Source organism: Takifugu flavidus, chromosome 2 (assembly GCF_003711565.1).
Source record: "Takifugu flavidus isolate HTHZ2018 chromosome 2, ASM371156v2, whole genome shotgun sequence".
Classification (NCBI taxonomy): Eukaryota; Metazoa; Chordata; class Actinopteri; order Tetraodontiformes; family Tetraodontidae; genus Takifugu; species Takifugu flavidus.
Genome location: NC_079521.1, coordinates 9761355 through 9781804, shown reverse-complemented (window position 1 = coordinate 9781804; position 20450 = coordinate 9761355). Strand labels below are relative to the sequence as shown.

Genomic DNA, 20450 nt, shown 5'->3' with positions numbered 1-20450 from the left:
CAGCTGACACCTATCTTCAACTGTGTCATCCCAGTCTCCAAAGAGCCCCCCGCCACAGGATTAAATGACTACAGACCGCTGGCCGTGACATCTGTGGCCATGAAACCCTCTGAAAGCCTGAAGCTGAACCACCTGAAGGACCTCAGAGGACTGCTGCTAGACCCCAGCAGGTTGATGAGCTAACAGGAAGCAGTGACCCGGGGCTGCAGGATCCTGTTTGAGGACCTCAGATCAGCTTTCAGCAGGTTCCAAAACATCCTCCGCCAGGAGCGCACCCAGCTCTCCGTGCCCCCACCTCCCACCTGCCAGAGCACCACATCCAGCACTCACAGTCAGCACTGGAGCCCCCCAGGGCTGTGTTCTCTTCCCCCTCCTCATCAGTGACGCTCAGCTTACAGACGTGAGGTGGAACCGCTGGTTTCCTGGTGCAGCTCCACAGTGGCTCCTGCGTCTCCTCCAGGCTTCTGAGATCTTTCCTGAATGCAAACAAAAACACCCAGCTGGGATGTTTTCAGCTCGTCTGTTTCTATGACGCCGGGCTGAAGTTTTGAAGGTTTCACCACAGCAGATAATTTGTGTTTGCGCCATTTTGAGGTTAACAGAAGAAAACAAAGGACACGGAAGCACAGAGGTTTCCAAAACATCCTTGAAAAGCAGCAACATTTCAGAATGTTTTGATCTGAACAAAACCTCTGAATTATGTCTGCAACTCAGAAAACAGCCCCAAGGCTTCACAGTCATCACCTGCTTTAACATAAAAGCTAAGCCAAGGTTATTACTGTCTGTTCCAGTGCAGCTAAATCCTTATTCCTTACGGCGGGGAGGCTGTGAATGACCAGCGCTGAGAATTTGTTTTACAATCCAATTTCAAGTGTAAAGGTGTGAAGGTTGAAAGGATTTAGCATTTCCGAAATTAATATGAACACAGGGTTGTTTCAGAAAGCTGAATGAACATTTCTGAAGAAAAAAAAACAACCTACATGAAATCTATTTATAGGTTCGGGAAAGCTTGAGTAACATTCGAATTACAAAATTCATCATGGTAATCACGTTTATGTTTGGGCATGGCAGCACTTCCGTAATACCTTTTATTTTGAAGGCGCAGGTCGGAAGTGTTGTCCTTTTATTGTCGAACTTGATGGAAGATTAAATGTCAGCGGCTCGGACCTGAGCATCAGACCGGGGACGAGCGCTGCGCTGCCGCCGCTCCGCCGACCGAGCCGCGGTAACCGGAGAGTTTGGAGGACTTTGGTCCGGAGACATTGAGCCTTTTAACCGCCGGATAAACGACACATTTCCCCGGCAGCAGCTCGCCTGTCAGCGGTGAGTTCATGGAGGGTTTATTCCAGCGTCCGACTCCGATGTTAAACTTTAGCTTCAAAATCGATTTATGGGTGGGAAAAGAAAAGAATGCGGAGCAATTTGAATCCACCACAATTAAAAACAACGTATAAGATGAGAAATGTAGAATTTATGAAACTATTGGCTGGTAAGTTAGTTTAAATGACTGTCGAAACAAATAAAATGGGTTAGATAAGTGTCGTGGACGTTGACAGGCGATTCAAAAAACAAAGTCGATTGATTTGGATTCTTTTTTTACTTTCTTCTCGGTTTAAAAAATAAATTAAAATGATTGATATCAACTTTTTACACAATGAAATCCTTTATCCCCCAATGTTGACACAGTTTCTCTTGGATCTAACACAAGATTTGTAGAAAAATAACTTGTTTTTGTTTTTTTAAAATTTTCTTCAGCTACCAGCAGCTGATATTTTTAATATCAAGCTGCAATATTCGTACCAGTTTAATAAATCCTGGATTGGATTTTATGTGAAGTCCGTGTTCGACGGTCTGCAAACTAACAATGACAGGGACCTGTTTAGTCATGGATCATAAAGAATCTCCATGGTGATGATGAGGCTTCTCATCATCTCTCTGTTGGAGTTGACAGCAGTGATGAAGAGTCGGCTCCATGTTTTCACCGAGATGTGACAGAAATCTCGCTAACAGCATCAATCAGACGTGACCAAACAGATGTTTGCGGCATCCGCAGCCCTTTTTGCGAACGAGCTGCTTAATTTGTTGACAGTTGTGACATCATTTAAGCCCTAAAACCAGTATTTTCGTGTGCTAACAGGCAGGCTCTCATGTTGGACAGGTTAAAAAGTGGCAGAGGTCACATGATCCTGCCATTCCAGCTGTGCACGTGGAAGAGCAGAGCAGACGAGTATCGGGGTCGATCAGAGCGGCGTCTCCAGTGGTTGGTTGCTCGCGTCAGGCCTGTGAAGGTCACGCTGAGCGAGCGGAGCGTTACAAACTCAGTTTGAGGCTTTACCGGTCCCGCTGGTCTTATTCCCCGGACTGTTGCCCCCGGCGACACCTTCACACGTTCGGGTCGTTCCTCTGGAGGACCAGATGATCTGAGGCCAGATGACTTCCTTCATGGGCAACGTGGAGGCTGTCAAACTATTTGTGGATCACAGCATCATCAGTGAGGCCTGACAAGAGAACTGAGCTGTGTGTGTGTGAGTGTGTGTGTGTGTGTGTGTGTGTGTGTGTGTGTGTGCGTGTGCGTGTGTGAGCCCTGAAGGAGCAGAGCTGCCAGTTTTATTGAGTTTGATTAAAAATAGATCCATTTAAAAAGGAACTTCATGAAGTGGCATCGTCAGATGTGCAGGTTTGAACTGGTCTCACTGGTTTTCTAACCTCACTGGTTAAACTGGCCGATGCCATCGGAGGATTTTGGTGAAAGAGGAATTTTCTGCATTTGTTTGACTCAGTTTTCAGCTGTCGGCTGATTTTCCTGCTCAGACCTGCTGGAGCTCCTAAAGGGCTCCTAATGTTTCTGTGGAGTGACCTTTGACCCCGAGCCATCATCCTGCTTTTCTCTTTTTTCTCCTCAGTCATTGAAAATGTTAAATGTGAAGAGTTCAGCTGCTGCCTGGCCAGATGTGATCCAGATGCTTTATGAGCTCCTCATCTCTCCTCATCCCTCCTCATCTCTCCTCATCGCTCCTCATCTCTCCTCATCTCTCCTCATCTCTCCTAATTCCTCCTCATCTCTCCTCATCCCTCCTCATCCCTCCTCATCTCTCCTCATCCCTCTTCATCTCTCCTCATCCCTCCTCATCGCTCCTCGTCCCTCCTCGTCTCTCCTCGTCCCTCCACGTCCCTCCTCGTTCCTCCTCGTCCCTCCTCATCTCTCCTCATCGCTCCTCGTCCCTCCACGTCCCTCCTTGTTATCCCGTTGGGGTATTTCCTGGTATTTCCTGCTGCCCATCTCCAGGTTTTCCCTCCCAACCGTCTGTGTGGAGGCTCAGTCAGGAATCACGCGCTGGCATTTGCAACGATTTTAGGAATCCAAATCAAAGTTTCTGGCGTGGGCGCTGAATGCTGTGTGACTGGAGCCGCCAGGACCGTGTGACAGCGCTCACATGTTCCCGGCCACCCATCACATTCCTGCTCTGACCACCGACATCAAACCTTCCTCCGTCTGCCGTGATGAACACCGCGGCCGCGTCGCCCCTGACCCGGGTGGATACATCGCGCCAGTGATGACCCCAGAGCAGCTCCTTCCTGGTCTGACCTGTGTGAGCGTGAGTTTCACCCACAGGAGGGGGGGCGGGGGCGCCCCACTGCCCCCCCCCGACACCTCGGCCTGGAGGATTGGTTCCTCTCATCCTTGAAGGTTTGGTTGGGCCCCACTGGGGGAGCCGACCGTCGGACTCAAGCTCGCCGGCCCTGGAGCGGCCGCGGCGTCTTGAAACTGGTCGTGACACTCGTGCGCACGAGTGAATGAATGATTGATGCCTCCGGACCAGGATGAGTCACCACGTGAAAGCGGAGATTTGTGGGGGCTGCGGCGCCCTCGACACATCTGGAAGTTTGCGAATGAATCATGTGAAAAAACACCTGATCTGGCATAAACGAACATCTCAACCCTCAGACAGCAGCTTTTGTCAGCGGTGACGCAGCGGTTCTGACCCGGCTCACTGCTCCCTCCCTCTGAGTCACAGCTTCAAACCAGTCGTGGTCGTTTGCGGCTCAACGCGGCCGATCGGCGGCAGCTCCTCGTGCCATCTTTTGGTTGTTATAGTAACGGCTCGTAAGACTTCCTGTCAGCTGCTGTTGCTGCACTTGTTTTGGTTTGGTTTCAGTTTTGCTGAGTCCAGTTTACCTGTTGTGCGAGGGGGCGGAGCCATGGCAGGATGGACGTGCAACCATTTTATTCCCCGGGGGGTCTGGCTCCCATCGTGGAGGGGGCTCTGATCAAGTTACAATTAATGAAACTCCAATCTTGTCTGATCTTTTACAGGATGGTGTTTTTATTGGTCAGCTTTGAGCTGGTCGTTCACCCCCCGCTGAGTCACGCACAACACGCACGCACGTGTGATCCTGCCAACGCACAGGCGGCGGTTGTGCGACGGCAGATGGCGAGCTGGACTGCTCAGTCCCCAGCCTGGTCTCAAGGGGCGACGGGCTGGCTTATGATGGGAAATCTGCCGTTTATTCAGAAAACACGGGTAGACAAGGCGGCACAGGCAGCGCCTCGGCAACAGGCGGTGCCTCGGTAACAGGCGGGGCCTCAGCAACAGGCGGCACCGCGACAACAGGCAGGGCCTTGGCAACAGGCGGTGCCTCGGTAACAGGCGGGGCCTCAGCAACAGGCGGCACCGCGGCAACAGGCGGCGCGACCACGTGTGGCGCTTGAAATATTTAACCTGTCACCTCAGTCAGCCTGCAGAAGAAACAAACACTTCATGTGTGTTTTTTCAAATGCCGAGTGTGTTTGTGCATGCGGCAGACAGCCGGGGATTGTGGGTAAATGTCAGGTGCTGCGGATGGTTAAGCCGCCGCTGTGTGTGGAGAACAAGGCTGTTCAGGTTGGAGCTGATTGACCTTTTAGATGAAGAGAGCCTCGTCCCGTCTCCTCGCTTCTCCGCGTCCGTTCTACATTCGGGTCTCGTCATGGTTGCGAGTTCTCCGCCCTCGGGGACGCCCGCGGCCTTTTGCTGTTCTTCACTCATCTGCTCTGCTTTTATATTCCTCTCAGGCCTCTGCAGAACCAGAGAGACAGAAAATCACCTCTGAGACCCTCAAATCTTTCAGTTCTTCCCGGTGTAAAAGACTGACGTGACCGTGAATCGGGTTCATTTGAGCTGAACTCAGCAGAGACGCGAGAAAGTTCCCATCATGCATCATTTATTCTCCTTTTCAGGTAGCATCCATCAACTTATGGAGTAAATAAGTAATGTCGGACACGTGGAGGACAGCAGGCTAGCTTTAACCTTTCACCACCGTATTTGAGCTAAGCTAATGAAATTAATGAGAGGGAGAGTCTGATCAGAGGGGTGTGTGTGTGTGTGTGGGGGGGGGGTTATAAAATGGGTTTAAAAATAAGCATTTTCTTTGTTTGCTGTGTCTCAGCTTTCTAAAGAAACTTCTAAATTTAGCAGGTATTTGTTATTATTCAGAAACCTTCTAAAACAGGAAGTTATGAGACAGATCTGACGACTGTGTCCATACGAAGCAGAACCAGCTCAGATTCCGGGCCTGGGCCTCGGCGGTGTGTGACGCCGCTTTGATCCAGAGACACGAGATCCTCCACGATTATCTGCTGGCGGCTGCACGGAGCTCCTGATGGATGGAGGCAGTCAGGAGGCGCTCATCTGTGCTCGCCGCACTTCCTCCCAGCGCTTTGTGATTTATTGGACCGGAGCGCCGTCACTGCTCCAGCTGTGGGGGGCCTGCGGGAGTCTTACTGGGATCCAGTCTGAATGCTGCCGGTCCAGTCCCGGGGGACCAGCGTCCACGTTGTCCAGCAGCAAAAGTCTCATCCTATCGGCCAAAATCCAAACGGTTCTGTTGGAATGTGCTGGGTTTGAAGGGTTAACGTGGTTGGCAGATGCTAATGCGTTAGCTGCCCCCACAGGCCGTTTCCTGCAGAGCACCTGAAGGATCTTCGGTGTCGGATTATTGCTGATTCTCCGTGACCACGGAGACGACGGGAATGTGGCCACTGCCGGTGTGAAATCAGCCAGCTGCTGCGCCAGATGTTGAACACCTTCAGAACAGATGGTCAAGAAACAGCAACTCTCCCCTCCATCAAAGTTCATCTCATCAAAAATGAAACATGTTTCTGCCTCTCGTTGTGCGACAATCGTGCACTAATAATAAGAAGAATCGCCAACTCTCGCCTTACTGACCTCCGACCTAGGCCAGAGGCAGGTATTACCCAGAATGCACTGGGCTGGGCCGATCCAGACGCTGGAGTTTCTGGACAGGATCTCGGTTTCGTTAGTTCGTGTCAACCAAACCCTTTTTCCTCTGTTTCCGTGCACATTTGATGTTTCCAATCACTTGTTTCTCCTCAGAATCCTGTTTTTTTTCACCTTCTCTCTGACTCTGCGTCTGTTTATCATCCTGAGGAAATTCTGCTCCTCAGTGGGGATGGACAGGAGGCTGTGCCGAGTCCACTGGTAAACACCATCAGGGACCATAAATGCACAGTTGGTCGTCTTCGCACCCCCGCTGATGATGATAACGATGGCCACCAGCTGTCCGTGTCACATCCTCGCCCGCAGCCATGGTTCCTAAGTTACAGAGCCCAGTGAACTTCAGATCAGCGGATCATAAAAATGATCTTTCTCTGCTCAGTTATTGGAGAAGGATTCTGATTTTCAGGAATTAAGCCGCAAATTCGTGTTTCCGTTGAATAAACCAGCTTTGACCACACGGGGGCAGCAGAGCGACGTTTCGCACGTGAATGATTAACTATTAATTAATTTCTGATAAATCTCCCGTCCTCTGTGTTGTCAGGTGTGGAGTCATGGAGGGGGACTGCCTCAGCTGTATGAAGTACCTCATGTTCATCTTCAACTTCTTCATTTTTGTGAGTTCCGTTCATTTTGAAAGCCTTCCTCCTGGCAGGGAGGACCTTTGCAGCCTGTTTGTGCACCCTGACACGTTCCCTCGATCCTCCAGCTGTTCCCTGATGTTGTTCCCTCAACCTTCCCTCTTCCTCCAGCTGGGCGGCTGCTTCCTGCTGACTGTGGGCGTCTGGGTGCTGCTGGACCCGATGGGCTTCAGGGAGATTGTGGCGGCCAACCCGCTGCTGTTCACTGGCGTGTACGTGGTGGTGGCCCTGGGCAGCCTGCTGTTCCTGCTCGGCTTCCTGGGCTGCTGCGGAGCCATCAGGGAGAACAAGTGTCTGCTGCTGCTCGTGAGTCAGAACACTATCATTGTTGCATCAAACTGCCCGGCAGCGCCCCCCAGCGGCCAGCAGATAATAGCTCTGACTTGTTTCGTTTGATTTCTGGAAGCTCTGCTGGTGTAAACAGAGACGCCAACTTTAATTTGTCCTCTGTCTCAGTTCTTCATGCTCATCCTCTTCATCTTCCTGTCCGAGTTGGCGGCTGCCATCTTGGCGTTCCTCTTCAGAGAGCACGTAAGTTGGCCTGGGTTCCGTTCTCCCTCATCCTCCCTGTTGTAAAACACGTTTAAAGACCAGGACTGAACCTCCTGCTGACCTCACCTGTGCTGTGTTTTGCTTCAGTTGACCAGAGACTATTTCTCTCGCGAGCTGAAGCGGCGCTACCTCGGTCACAACAGCACCGAGGTCTTTTCCTCCACGTGGAACGCCATCATGAGCACGGTGAAGCGCTGGTTTTCTGTGTGATCGCCTGTGTGACAGCAGCAGCTCTGATCCAGACCTTCTGACCTGCTGTGTTCCTCTGTGAAGTTTGACTGCTGCGGCGTTAGCGGCCCCAAGGACTTTGAGGAGAGTTTCTTCAGGCTCCGCAACCACAACAAGTTGGTTCCTGAGGCCTGTTGCCAGAGGAACCTTGGAGACGCTGGTGTGGAGCAGTGTGTGAGCAGCAGCGTGGCCTTCACACACAACAAGGTGATTGTAGGAAGCACCCGGTTAGTTATACATATGTAAAGGCATCGCACGCATTATGCTGATGTCATTGGACATGATTACATCAAAGTTCTCTTGATTAGCTCAAGTGCTAAAACTTGGGTTCATCTTGTTTCCTTGAAAATTAACCACAAGACTGTCCGATAATTATGGCTCTGACCAGGTCAAAAGACAGAAAAAGAGAACGTGCATGATTCTAACACACAGTTAGCGCAACAATTTTACAGTGTTCGTGAAGGTTTACGACAGTTGATGAGCAGGGACAGCGTAAGCTAGCTGAAGTTAGCTCATTGTATCCACTTGCTTTTTAAAATTGTAACTTTGCGAGTGTGTTTTGTCCTCACAGGGCTGCTACTCGGCAGTGGTCGACTACTTTGAGACGTACATTTTCACCGCGGGGGCTCTGGCCATTGTGGTGCTGACGATTGAGGTGTGTACTGCTGTGATTGTTGCTCTGCCTCACTCTGTTTTGTCATATGGAACAAAACTTTAGTCCCAGCTTTCATAAAATGCCTTTAAATATTTTGTGCTGTTTTTTTTGATAAAGGCGTCTGACTTGTGTGTCTGCAGCTCTTCGCCATGGTGTTCGCCATGTGTTTATTCAGAGGGATCCAGTAGCCACAGCGACGCCGCCATCGCCAGGAGGGACGCCTGTAAAATGTATTTGTACAGTGATCATTTACGTGTCTCATCGTCTCATGACATCACTTTTTACGCTCAAGATATTTTTCTTTGAGCACGTCAGACAGACAGGAAGTGACGGGAACGATGTCCTGGAGCAGGAGGTGGTTCCAGTTAGAACCTGGAGTCAGTGTGATTGATAGGTGCAGGCTAAATCTAAAACATCCCCATCTGACCGTTGCCATGACGAGTGCACCATTGAGCTGTAGAAATTAGAACAAATCCAGCATCTTCATAAGACTTAGCTCCCACTGTTAGCAACATGCTAAGTAATCAGTTCAGAACCAAGCAGGAGAGGCTGAAAACGCTCATTCCAAGACATCCTAAATTTGCTGCGCACGTTTCTGTGTGTGTGATGGTTCCTAAAAAGAGACGCTGACCCAGGACTAAGCTAACAACAGAATCATCGGGACGCGACAGGTTGTGTCTGCAGGCTGTTTGGATTTGCTGAACCTTCATGTTTGTTCTCGTTTGGTGCCGTCCAAAGCTAACAGCTACAGTGAAGCTAACAGCTACAGTGAAGCTAACAGCTACAGTGAAGCTAACAGCACAGCTGACGCCTCTGGCGGGCCGTCACATCATGGTTGCGCAACGTGTGTGAGTGTCTGTAAATGCGTTCCTCTGATGCTCCCGAGTGAATAATGTCTATTTGTCCTCACAAGCGTCCGTGTAATCGACACAAGTTGACATTAAAGGCTTCGGAGGCGTGCCAGTCGCTCTCTTCATTTCAGTCCTTTGTCAATCAGTCGAAGGTCATGAAGCAGAAATAAGAAACAACCATTTTCTTATTATTTATCTAGGAGCAGGATAAAATATCTGACTTGTGACGCAGCAACAGCTCAGGGAGCGGTGTGGCCGTCTCCAGGCAACCGGCTGTTGATTGTGATTAGATGGATCGACTCTTTTAAAGTCGGAGCTCCTTGCGGGTCACGTTTAATATTCTGGCAGTTGTATTCACACGTGTGACGCACCTGTGTCCCGCTCACCCTGGCGTCGCTCCCCGTGGGACCTCCTCAGGTGGACGGCAGCAGCAGAGTCCTGCGGGATTAGATTTCAAGGTGTGAGAAAGCAAAGCTGACCTCCAACCCTCAGGCTTGTAAACGGACCCGTCCGTGAAACCAAAAGTGTTTCGGTAGCGGCGCCGCCATCTGTGAGCTCCGGGTTCTGCGGAGAGACGAGCCATGGAGGCGCTGCGAGCGTGGAGGCGGACCTCTGCCCTGCTCTCGGCTCTGCTTCTGTCAGGCTTCCTCGGTGAAGGTGAGATTTCCCGTCGCACCCGAATCCAGCTGGACCATCGGACCCGTGGATCATGTAGCCGTTAGCATCAATGCTACGTTTGTTACCAGGAGGGAACCTCCATTGTCATTAAAACAATTCTATCAGATGTTCCTCCAGGTTCTGTTTGTGGAAGTGGTTCCACCCTTCTGTCTACACACACCTGTCGGTAATCTCCCGGTTAAACGCGGAACACGTGTTCTGTTTGTAGCGGCCGTGGTCCGAGTCTTCTGCCAGCCAGGTCATGGGGTCACGCTGCCGTGTTTCTATCCTTATGAGGACCGCTCTGCGCTCCCGCAGCTGTCCGTCCAGTGGAGGGGCCCCGGCAACCAGCTGCTGTGTCACTACATCAAACACAAAGGCTTCCAGAGGTGCAGCGAGGGCTATCACATGACCTACAGGCCCGGCAGCATCACCCTCACCATCCAGCAGGTCCGGCCGCAGGACTACGGCCCCCACGTGTGTTCTGTGAGCAAGAGAGACGAGTTCCTGGACTACAGCGTGGAGCTGGCCAGGGCGTCAGGTGAGACCCAAAGGTGAGGGGGGCGGGGCTTGCGTCTGCATCACGTGACAGAACCGTTTGCTTCTTTAGATCCGTCCCGTCTAGTCACCTCGGCTCCAAACAGCAGACAGAAACGGTCCGGTGGGTCCATGTCATCGCGATGCAACGCTGATGGTTCTGTCTAAGAGAAGAGAACCGCCCAGACTCACCGTGTTTGTGCTTTCAGGTCCCAGCTGGACCCTCGTCCTCATGGTGGCGCTGACGCTGAGCGATATTTGCCTGTAGAAAAATGAGAAATTAGATGATTCGGCTACTCGGAAGCTGATGAAGAAAACCTTAAACGTCACGCGTTCCCGTCAGAACCACGAGGAGCAGAACTTCCAATAAAAGCTGTGATTTTTGCTGTGATGTAATTGGATGGATTTTCTGGGTTTTCCTGATCATTGGTGACAGTAAAATTCGGTTTATTTCGATAAAAATCATCTCTTTCACTCCGTGTGCTTTGTCCCCCTCGTCATCATCATCATCATCATCATCACCACCACTACGCAGGAAGAACAGAACCTCCACAATGATCAACAGGCGGATCTCCTGTCGCCATGTTCACCTCCGACTCGGATCACTCCATCGACTGGCTCGCCGATGATGATGGTGATGATGATGATGTTACGGTTTCAAAACTCTAAAAGGTGAAACCCGGTAGACGACACCACCGCCACAAATGAGCTGTCACACCGGGGATGTAATTTATTTTAATCATAGATAAGGAAGGATTATGACAACAGGTCGCCGTCGACCCTGCAGGGGGTCCGTGCTGTGCTGAGTTCGGCCGCTGGTTCTTTGACTCATGAGTTTAGAACTCTCGGCACCGGCGTCTTAAATCTGCACGTCGTGCTGCGCATGCGCAGTGCATCAGAGGGCGCGAAACCCGACAAGTAAACGGATATAGTTTTAACCCTGCATTTCAAATGTTATTAAACACATTTAATTAGAGTTAATGTGTATGTGATGTTGCAGATTGGTCATTCTCTGTCTAGAATATTAAGATCGGATCATTAAAAAAGCGTGTCGCTGGATTTGTTATCAAAATATGTTCCTCCTAAAATAGTGACAAACGCATTAAAACATGCCATTAATCGGCACAAATGGTCAGAAAAAGCAGAAGTAGCCAAATAACAGCTGTGAAGACAAATGAACACTTCTGTGCGTCCTGCAACACGCACGAACACCTTGCCTTGTACTGTACCTGTGATCTCAGAGGCCAAATATTTTGTTTTGACGTAACTTCCAAACGAAATATTGAGATTTTATTACTTCAAGATGTTTTGTGGTTAAAAAATTGCTAAAGTTGTTTTTGATGAAAAACAGTTTTGATAAATTAATCAATTATCGATGCTTTTTTATTTGAGGGAAACTCAGCAAAGGTGATGAAAACAATAAATATGGATATTATGCAAAACATTTTCCTAATGAAGCATTTTACACAATGTACATTCGTATTCACCACCTGCGTCAATATTCTGTACATATTTTCAAACAAATGTCTCCATGCAGAAACCCTGAAAATGGGATGTGGAGTAATGAAAATAAACAAACAAAAAAAAAACTCCTTGTGTGGAATTTTGTCAGTAAAAACTAATGAACCACATGGGGAAATTAAAATCTGTGCTGTTTGGAAGTTCTTCACTCAGGAGTTCCCGTTATCTGCTGCGGCGGTGCCGTCGTCAGTAGTCAGTGTCGGAGCCCTCGGCGTTGTCCACGTTACGGGACAGCATGTAGTTGTCCATGTCGATGGAGCGGCAGTTGTTGATGGCGTAGCGAAGGCGCTCGGCCATGACGGCCTGGCTGGAGTACGGAGGCAGGCGCAGCTGGAAGAAGCACGTTTGTGAAGTCGGGAGGCTGTCATACGGCTGCCGTGGAAACAGAAGAGAAAAACCCTCAAACTTCCAAAGAAACGGAGACAAAACAATCGTCTTCTTTGGATCAAGCGTCAGCTGGACTCACCCGGTCCACCTTCATGATCTGGAACCTCTGTGAAATGTCGGCGGTGTTGGCAGGCAGCCTGGAGCGTCCCGACACGAAACGCATGAAGAGGACCCTCTCCTCGTTGGATAACTCCTCCAGGGTCTGCCAGAACCACTGCACCAGCGAGTGCTGCTCGTCCACCTCTCGGTAGCGAACCACCTTCTTCAGAACGTCGCAGCAGATCTCCGGCATCCCGCAAACCATCTGCTCCAGCTGTTTCGCCGTGAGCAGAGACAGCAACGGCACCGGAACGATCCACGACATTCCTTCACGGACCGCCGCCACCTGAGAGCCAAAGAAAGGCGTGAACACGGATTCTGAACGGTTTAAATGTGTTCGACATCTCATCTAAACAGCAACAATAGAAATAAACAGGTCAAAAGTGTTTTTAATTAAACAAAAATGAACTCAAACAGAACGTCAGTTGTGGGAGTTCCTGTAACCACTGAAGTGATTTTTGCAATTTTAATACAATTTATAAAATTTAATTAAAGCAACAGAAGTGAACAGAAAACGGCTCCTACCTGTCGATCGATCTCGTGCAGGCGATACTCGATGGCTCGCTCCACGTACTCCTTCCTGTTGGAGAAAGAGAGAGGGATGCTGTTTCCTCCAGGGATGATGGGAACCATCTTCCCATCAGCACTCTGTCCAACAAAAGAATCCAGAGGAATCATCTGGAAAACAGAGAAACAAAACCTTGTGATTTTTCCATTTTAATGAAACCTTTTTCAGTCTTTGTGCTGAATGTAAAGGAACACATGAATGCCCGATTGGCTAATTAACCTTCAGGCTACCGTGCGATATCAGTTCCTGTTTGTTTTGACCACTGCTACTATGGACTACTGCAATGCTTCGAACAGATGCGCAGATTGGTCCAGAATACGGTGGCAAGTTTGCTCTTTTAACAACCGAAGCGAGCCCAAGTCATTCCACCGCTGATCAAGGTTCACTGGTTCTGACATACAGAGCACTACCAGGATCTCCCTCTCATTGGCTCTGCACTGTTAATTGGTGCTTCCACATGTAACTGATAGTTTAGGACTATAAGGAAGTATTTTATTCTCTCATTGTAAGACACTTGACAACAGCATCTGTTAAATGACTAAAATGTTAAACAAAACTAACATTAAAACCAACTGAGGCTTGTTAATCCCCTGCATGACTGAACAATGATGCAACTTCCTGTCCTGCTTTACCACATCCACACATTCCACTCACACAACCATCGCCTGACACCAAAAGTGTCTCTCACCTCATGGAAATTATCCTCGGTGATGCCGCTGTCTTCAATGTGAAGAATGCTTTTGAGCGTCTGCACATAGAGGAGGTCCACCTCCTCCAGGTCCTCCAGCTGCAGGGGGATGCAGCACAGCTGTTTCCACACCAGAGGAGCGAGGTGGAGGTCCAGGGGCTTCTTGGTACGGATGGCCACGCCCATCAGGATGCCCAGGAACTTGAATTGAAGCATGTGCTCGTCCAGGCAGGAAGACGGGTTCAAGAGGAACCTGAAACCATTATCACCATCATCATCAGCAGGCTGAAGACCAGTCTCATGGAGGGAGAATCTCACAGTCAGCTGGAAGGTTGTTCTCACCTGTCTCGGTTGTAGCCGACCTCTGCCGTGGCGTTGGGGGAGGGGATGAGCAGGTCGACCACTCCCGTCTCCAACTCCTGTGAACACAGAACAAACGTCCTCCGGTGACCCGTTGCTTCAGCAGCTCAACAGCTGCAGCTCCTGGATTCATACCTGACACATCTCTGTGATGGTGTCATCAAACACCCCCCCTGCGTCGTCGGCCCCCTCTCCCACCAGTTTGACCTTCCAGGCCCTGGAGGGCAGACGGAGGTCTGAGGCGTTTAGCTTCACCACCTGACGAGCGATCTGAACAAAGATGGGCTTGCACTTTCGGCCCCTGCGGAGGAGGTTCAATCATCACATAAAAGTCTGATTCTGACAAATTTAACACGAAGATTAAAACAGTGATAAACCAAACCTATGAGCATCAACAGACCAGATCTGAGATCATCAATATTTGCTTCTAATTTCTGAAAGTGTGTTCTGACCGTGTGGAGATCCGCTTGACGGTGATCTGGGGGCCGTAGTTCTTGCCCTGCACCATGGTTTTTCCTATAGAGCGCACCATTGGCAGCGTGTACACCCTGGGGGCCAACAGCGGCCTCAGCTGGCCCTGGACAATCCCCCAGGTCCCAGCGTTGTAGTGAGACGTACAGCTCTGCAGAGACAGATCCATTTGTTACACTCACTGGTCTCCAAAAATCTCACCATTAACGTCAAAATGTAATCAAAGCAGCCAAAAGTCGTTCCTTTTATCTTCCCGTATGAACTCGTGGTTCTTCTCTCCACTACGTCTCGATGCCAGTTTTTTGATTATCAGAGGGAATTTTCGCGTGAGAGTTTCTATTATTCTAAAGTTTGTGGTCCCACCTGGTTGTTGGGGCTGAGGTTGAGGAGCCTCCAGGAGGAATACATGAGGTCAGAGAAGTGATAGAGGAGTCGCAGGCGAGCTCTGACTGCCTCCATGCTGACCTCCTTCAGGCAGCTGTACTGAGGCGGCACCGCCACAGGAAGTCCCAGCTGGAGAGGAACCGACGAACCTGAGGATGACGAGGAAGCGAAGGATGAAGATGGGATCCTAATCCAAACTGAAGTGAAGACTTAGCGTCTGTCCGACCTGGCGCTCGTGGCGGCAGCGAAGGGGCGGTCCAGGCGGCGCTGTGGCAGCGTCCTGCAGAGACCTGGTGGATGTGCTTCCCCTGAAGCATCGTCACCACCGTCGGCTCCCTGACGTGGTTGGTGTGGCCCAGACCCAGCTGAACGACATCCCATTATCCATCAGAATCGATTATTGATAATCACCAAAACTCAAACAGATGAGTGTTGGGGGGGTACCAGGCGTGTGTCAGGCATTACCTGCCCCTCGGAGTTGCTGCCCCAGGCGTAAACATCTCCCGTGGAGGAGAGCGCCAGAGTGTGCTCAGCTCCGACGGCGATGTCCTGGATGTTTATCCCTGACAGAGCAGGAACCTGCTGAGGTCGATTGTGGTTCCTGGCTCGACTTTCTGGTAATCCAATCAGACGGTCTGAAATCAAGAAAAGGCACATGAAGAGTTTGATAATGAGCTGTTGTCAAATCGGGATTAAATTGAGAAGAAATGGAAATTTACCTTGTCCAAAAGTGAAAATGCGTCCGTCTTTAGTCAAAGCCACAGAAAACTGAGTTCCACAAGCCACTTTTTTGATGTTGATTCCACATAAAATGTCAACTTTCTAAGAAAAACAGTTTTGGAAAACAATAAAATTGAATTCATTTCCACCTGCTTTTGTCTGACACTCCCCATGTAACCTCGATGCAGACCTGAGGTGACGACTTGGCCGTGGAGTTACCGAGTCCCAGTTTTCCATAGTCTCCATCGCCAAACGCCCAGACCATCATTCCATCGGCAGACACGACTAACGTGTGGTTGAGGCCGCACGCCACCTGGACGGGAGGAGGGAACTAATCATCTGAATGCTAACATCACCACTGAAGGCGTCTTCAAATGTCTCCAACCTGTCCGATCTGGTATCCCTCCAGAGCCGTGACCTTCTCCGGAAGCTTCTTGTTGGACGTGTTTCCTAATCCGAGTCGTCCGTAATCGCCGTTGCCGAACGTGAAGAGTTTCCCGTCGGCTGTTACCACGGCGGAGTGTTTGAACCCACAGGACATCTGGAGACAGAGATGGAGGTGAGAGCGCCAACAGGGATCCACATGTTCCACGTACCGGCTCTGCTCCACCCTCACCTGAACCACTTCCTCTCCCTGAAGAGCTTCGATCTGCCTGGGTCTCCGCTGACGGTCGCTGTTACCGTGACCGAGTTTGCCGTAATCACCGTCGCCCCAGCTGAAGACCTCGCCGCTCTCCGTCAGAGCCATGGAGTGACCGTCGCTGCCGCACGACGTCACCAGCTGAGTGACCACAAACCCTGATGGAAGAACCAACGTTACAGATCGGGAGGATAAACAGAGGGAAGTGAAGATGATCATTTAAGGTTTTCCCTAAACATGGAAACATGGATCGTCTGTGTCAATCAAGCTGAGGTCGGAATCAGACTTGATCAGAATTAACATCACTATTAGAACTACATGTGCAATAAAATCCCAAATTTACTTGATAATATTATCATTATGGCTAATATGAAATTTATTTGTAACATTAATTACAAATGTATGCGGCACCTTGAAGAGCTGAAATGACTGTGAGAACATGGAGGTCATCAGAGTTTCCCTGACCCAGACGGCCGTAACTGCCCTCCCCACAGGCCAGCACCGTCCCATTGGGCTGGATTACAAATGTGCAGTTCTGACCACACACCACCTGAAGGAGGAGAAGAAGAAACTCAGGCAGGAAGTGAGGACAGGCCGGTAGGATGACAGAATGAGTGCGTCGTCGGGCGTCTGCACCTGTTGTGCCTGAGAGAACGACGTTGCTGTGGTTGGTACCAGGATGTTTCTGCCTGCCTCGGCCAGCTGCCCGTGTCGGCCTGCACCCCAAAGATAAACGTCGCATTTCCCCCCCAGATGCCAGTCCTGCGAACAACAAACAACATCGACACTTTCTCTTTCTGAGGACGTTGTCTTGAGCGAACGATCACTGGTGGCATCACTGACTCCTGAAGGCTGTGGAAAATAAAATGAGCAACTAAAGATCTAATCCAGATATTCTGAATTACCTCAGGCCTGGAGGTGGCCCAGGACATGATCTGCTCGTCCAGCCCAGAAGCCCATTTAGTGTTGTCCTGGAAACAGACCAGCCGGCGTTATCATCGACAACAGTCGGCTGTAAACGATAATAAGGTGGCAGCAGGCTCACCATCAGCAGAGCCATTTCATCCTTCGCCACCGGCTCCATGTCAGGGACACAGAAGGAATCAGGGAAGGTGGCACCACGAGCCAGAGCCTCTGCCGCCTTCACAGTCGTGGAGAAGCAGTCCAACCAGGCCCACTCACTGGCACACCAGACGGCGGTGCCAGACTCGGGCGGACAGTGCCTGAAGGAAGGTGGGACGGGAGGCCGGCAAAGCAGCTGGTCTAGGTGAAGGCCCACAGCCAGGGAGGCCAGGCACTGCATGTAGGGACTGTGGACCAGTTGCTCACCACAGACCACGTGAGGCTGAAGGCAAAGGAGACATCAAGAATGGTGTGACCCCTCAACTGCTCGTCTCGTTTCATTATACAACTGTAAGTGGGACTAATAAAGTTTACTCTCCTCAAACTAACTGCGAGACATTCTGCTCATTGGTTGCTGAGCTGAAATGGTCTGAAACTACTCGGTACCTTCTCGTATGCGTACTGCTCCTGCAGCATGATGGGTAATCTCTCCAGGAAGGCCCTCATGCAGGGGGCGATGTTGAGGCCCACAATGCCCTGCTTCTTCAGTGCCGAGCGACAGGTGGCTAGCACATGGTTGGATGCCATGAAGTCTTTGGAGCAGTTGACAACCAGCACATCCTGGAGAGAAGACAGTGATGCAGCTGGAAAATCTGAAACATGACTTGTTTAAAACGTCACATCAAGACCACCGACCTTTGACCTGTTGGAGCAGACGGCCACACCCACGTCTGGGATCCACACGATGTTCTGAATCGCTCCTGAACCAGCTACCACAGTCTGCAGGACTGAGCCATCCTGTTTCACACAACGGGCAGGAGTGTCAGGATTTATTCATCCAGATGTTGTCTTGGTGTGCACAACCGCAGCCTCTGTGCTTCTTACCTGCAGGGACCAGATGTTCATTAGGCCTCCCACTCCTCCAGAGACCAGAGCAAGGCCATCGGGGCTGAAAGCCAGCGTTCTGACAGGGGTGATATGACCCTTCAGCTGGAATACACACACCGCTCCCTCCGGAGTGCACTGGGAAGACTGGGAAGCAGCAAGAAGTGCAAGCAGGTGAGAAGAGTCATCAAGAACATCTGACCAAGTGGACATCAGCTGGAGGTTTTACTCAAGTTATGAATCTCCACTATCAAACGGTCCTGTTAATTACCAGAAATTTAGGCTTTGCTTCACTCTCCCACCATTCTTCTGAGTCTGAGAAAGAGGATTCTGGAAAATCTGATATGTCCTGAGGAACAGTCCAGACTGAGACCAGGCCGTTCTGACAACATCTGAAAGGCAAAGAACACGGTTGACATGGTTGAACGGACACACACGAACAGACGTTGAACTGTCCATCAACCTACACGGCCAACACGTTGAGGGGCTTCGGCCCCCGTCCCAGCAGGCTGCACCAGGCGATGCCGTTGACCAAAGAGGGATGTTTTAGACTCTGCAGGCAGCGCCAAGCAGATCCGGAGTGCAAGTCCGGAGCGGCCCACAGTTTCACAGTCTCCTCTTTGGCGCAGGTCATTAAGATCTGTCCAGTTGGATTCCATTTCATACTGGTGATGGACTCCTGGTGTTCATAGATCAAAGGTCAGACTCACAGCTAATACGACCTTTTCCTTTGGCTGTTGCGAGTGTTCACCTGGTGAGCATCAATGACCACGATGGCTCCGTTCTCCAAGGGCTCTTTGGATCCGATCAGCAGCTTGCCATCTGCGTAGCCGACAGTAAACGGCTTGTCTTCACTATACCAGGCGATGTCCACGACAGCCACTGTGGGAGGACATAGGCACTCTAAGAGCCATCCGAGAGACTACAGAAGAAAAATCTGTCCCTTGTTAAAGCATGTGATCTCTTTTCCTACCATCCTTCCTATAACAGTGCTCCAGCTCAGTGCGTTGCATGCTGGAGTTGTCCAGAACCTCGATGAGGCCTAGAGATCCGTCCATCCGTCCCACCAGCAGCAGATCTTTGGGCTCGCCACACCACAGTGTCTCTGCCTCCTCTTTCGGCCAGGCCAACGCTGACACCCAGTGAGGCTGCACATCCAGAAGGCCTTTCCCACCTAAGAGGAGTTACCGTTATCAAGCAACACAGCCTCTGACCCATTACTGACCCGTTATATGCTAATGGCCCCTCAGCTTGGTCTTCATTTCTATTATTGATTTTATAAATTCTACTATGAAGAGTGAGTTTTTTTGCAAAATTTATATTGGCAGTTTGTTTCCATAACTAGTGGATTAATGACTAAAACTCTTAGTTTCTTCCAGTACTAATACTGCAAACCTAACCCTTTCCACTTAATGGGTGGTAACTTGAGCTAAACACATTGACTACAGAAGGCATGACGGCGTTGATGGACGTTAACACAGATGTGGTTTGCGGATTCTTAAGGCAAAGACCGGGTCAGGAAACTATGATCGGACCACAGACAGTTCTCAGGCAGATTTATTTCTACTGGTGACCATAAAATCTGAGCAGCCTCTCATTCATATTTTGTGGACCTCCCACACAGGCATCAGCAGGACCACACAGGCTTGATCCTAAAACTGCACCTCATAATAACATTAGTAACACTACCGGTAACTAAAAAAGGGCAAGATTATACTTACCGTTAACCTGCCAGATGTTGACCATTTTCTCCATGGCGCAGGCCAAATATTTTCCAGTGACGCTCCAAGCCAGAGGAGACAGACAGGGATCGCTGGGAGATCCCAAACTAGACATGCCCTCATCTGAAGATCCGTTACTGAAAAGATAATCAAAATGAAGGACATTAAAACTGGAAAAAGTGTCTTACTTAAAGATAGGGTAGCAGAACACCTGACACATACATTAAAATAATTACAGGTTTACTCTCCATCTATATTTGTTTGCTAGGTAACAGGATTCTGCAAACACTTGAAGACACAACTGGAGGAAATGTACTACAGAAGAGCCACCATGTTTGACACCATCTGGAGGTTTTATAAACTCTACTGGTCAAACCCAGAAGTATTTGAGGTGTTTTAAAGCTTCTTACTCCTTGTTGAAGATGCAGGTTTGCTGAAGGGTGTACTGATTCTTGGTTACGTTCCACACCCTCACCGTTCCGTCACTTCCACTGGTGGCCAGAAGACCTTTCCTACTGCACCAACCACATGTGATCACCTGCAACAAC

At 50.0% G+C, this 20450-nt stretch overlaps 2 protein-coding genes and 1 long non-coding RNA gene across 12 annotated transcripts in view; 1 reads left to right on the top strand and 2 right to left on the bottom strand.

The window, feature by feature from the left end:
• The first annotated feature begins 1129 nt into the window (after positions 1 to 1129).
• Positions 1130 to 9314, top strand: LOC130518825 (tetraspanin-18-like). 3 transcript variants are annotated; one of them, XM_057021756.1, is made up of 9 exons: positions 1130 to 1323; positions 2159 to 2491; positions 6820 to 6892; positions 7028 to 7222; positions 7373 to 7447; positions 7556 to 7654; positions 7742 to 7903; positions 8268 to 8351; positions 8492 to 9314. In XM_057021756.1, exons 3-9 carry the CDS (start codon positions 6830 to 6832, stop codon positions 8537 to 8539), a joined length of 726 nt encoding a protein of 241 aa, XP_056877736.1. In that variant the 5' UTR covers positions 1130 to 1323; positions 2159 to 2491; positions 6820 to 6829; the 3' UTR covers positions 8540 to 9314. The 3 variants fall into 3 exon arrangements, with proteins under 3 accessions (XP_056877736.1, XP_056877735.1, XP_056877726.1); XM_057021755.1 differs by lacking the exon at positions 2159 to 2491 and having other exon boundaries at positions 1131 to 1323; XM_057021746.1 differs by lacking the exons at positions 1130 to 1323; positions 2159 to 2491 and adding an exon at positions 6153 to 6479.
• LOC130519060 (uncharacterized) lies at positions 4298 to 5737 on the bottom strand. Its single transcript, XR_008948213.1, has 2 exons — positions 5479 to 5737; positions 4298 to 5057 (listed from the first exon to the last, which is right to left on the bottom strand). It is a non-coding gene; the product is annotated as an uncharacterized LOC130519060 (long non-coding RNA).
• A 2447-nt stretch (positions 9315 to 11761) lies between the features above and the next one.
• Positions 11762 to 20450, bottom strand: part of herc1 (HECT and RLD domain containing E3 ubiquitin protein ligase family member 1) — a 31667-nt gene continuing 22978 nt past the window's right edge. For all 8 annotated transcript variants that reach the window (XM_057020995.1, XM_057021003.1, XM_057021012.1 and 5 more), the window contains 27 exons: positions 20313 to 20440; positions 19903 to 20039; positions 19155 to 19355; positions 18933 to 19063; positions 18649 to 18860; positions 18453 to 18573; positions 18182 to 18328; positions 17993 to 18094; positions 17744 to 17917; positions 17280 to 17579; positions 17140 to 17205; positions 16871 to 16996; positions 16646 to 16784; positions 16211 to 16392; positions 15980 to 16135; positions 15785 to 15907; positions 15594 to 15696; positions 15340 to 15509; positions 15101 to 15239; positions 14854 to 15023; positions 14472 to 14641; positions 14155 to 14320; positions 14002 to 14078; positions 13660 to 13912; positions 12929 to 13081; positions 12384 to 12689; positions 11762 to 12289 (listed from right to left, as the gene is read on the bottom strand). In XM_057020995.1, the coding sequence (XP_056876975.1) occupies positions 12104 to 12289; positions 12384 to 12689; positions 12929 to 13081; positions 13660 to 13912; positions 14002 to 14078; positions 14155 to 14320; positions 14472 to 14641; positions 14854 to 15023; positions 15101 to 15239; positions 15340 to 15509; positions 15594 to 15696; positions 15785 to 15907; positions 15980 to 16135; positions 16211 to 16392; positions 16646 to 16784; positions 16871 to 16996; positions 17140 to 17205; positions 17280 to 17579; positions 17744 to 17917; positions 17993 to 18094; positions 18182 to 18328; positions 18453 to 18573; positions 18649 to 18860; positions 18933 to 19063; positions 19155 to 19355; positions 19903 to 20039; positions 20313 to 20440 (4338 nt within the window). In that variant the 3' untranslated portion in view covers positions 11762 to 12103. The remainder of the gene's footprint in view (positions 12290 to 12383; positions 12690 to 12928; positions 13082 to 13659; positions 13913 to 14001; positions 14079 to 14154; positions 14321 to 14471; positions 14642 to 14853; positions 15024 to 15100; positions 15240 to 15339; positions 15510 to 15593; positions 15697 to 15784; positions 15908 to 15979; positions 16136 to 16210; positions 16393 to 16645; positions 16785 to 16870; positions 16997 to 17139; positions 17206 to 17279; positions 17580 to 17743; positions 17918 to 17992; positions 18095 to 18181; positions 18329 to 18452; positions 18574 to 18648; positions 18861 to 18932; positions 19064 to 19154; positions 19356 to 19902; positions 20040 to 20312; positions 20441 to 20450) is intronic.

Bases quoted from the DNA above. Each gene is read 5' to 3' on its own strand.
- LOC130518825 (XM_057021746.1), top strand. From the start codon at position 6,241: ATGCACTGGGCTGGGCCGATCCAGACGCTGGAGTTTCTGGACAGGATC. The intron at 6,480-6,819 runs GTAAACACCATC...CTGTGTTGTCAG, and splicing joins AGGCTGTGCCGAGTCCACTG to GTGTGGAGTCATGGAGGGGG. The intron at 6,893-7,027 runs GTGAGTTCCGTT...CTCTTCCTCCAG, and splicing joins TCTTCAACTTCTTCATTTTT to CTGGGCGGCTGCTTCCTGCT.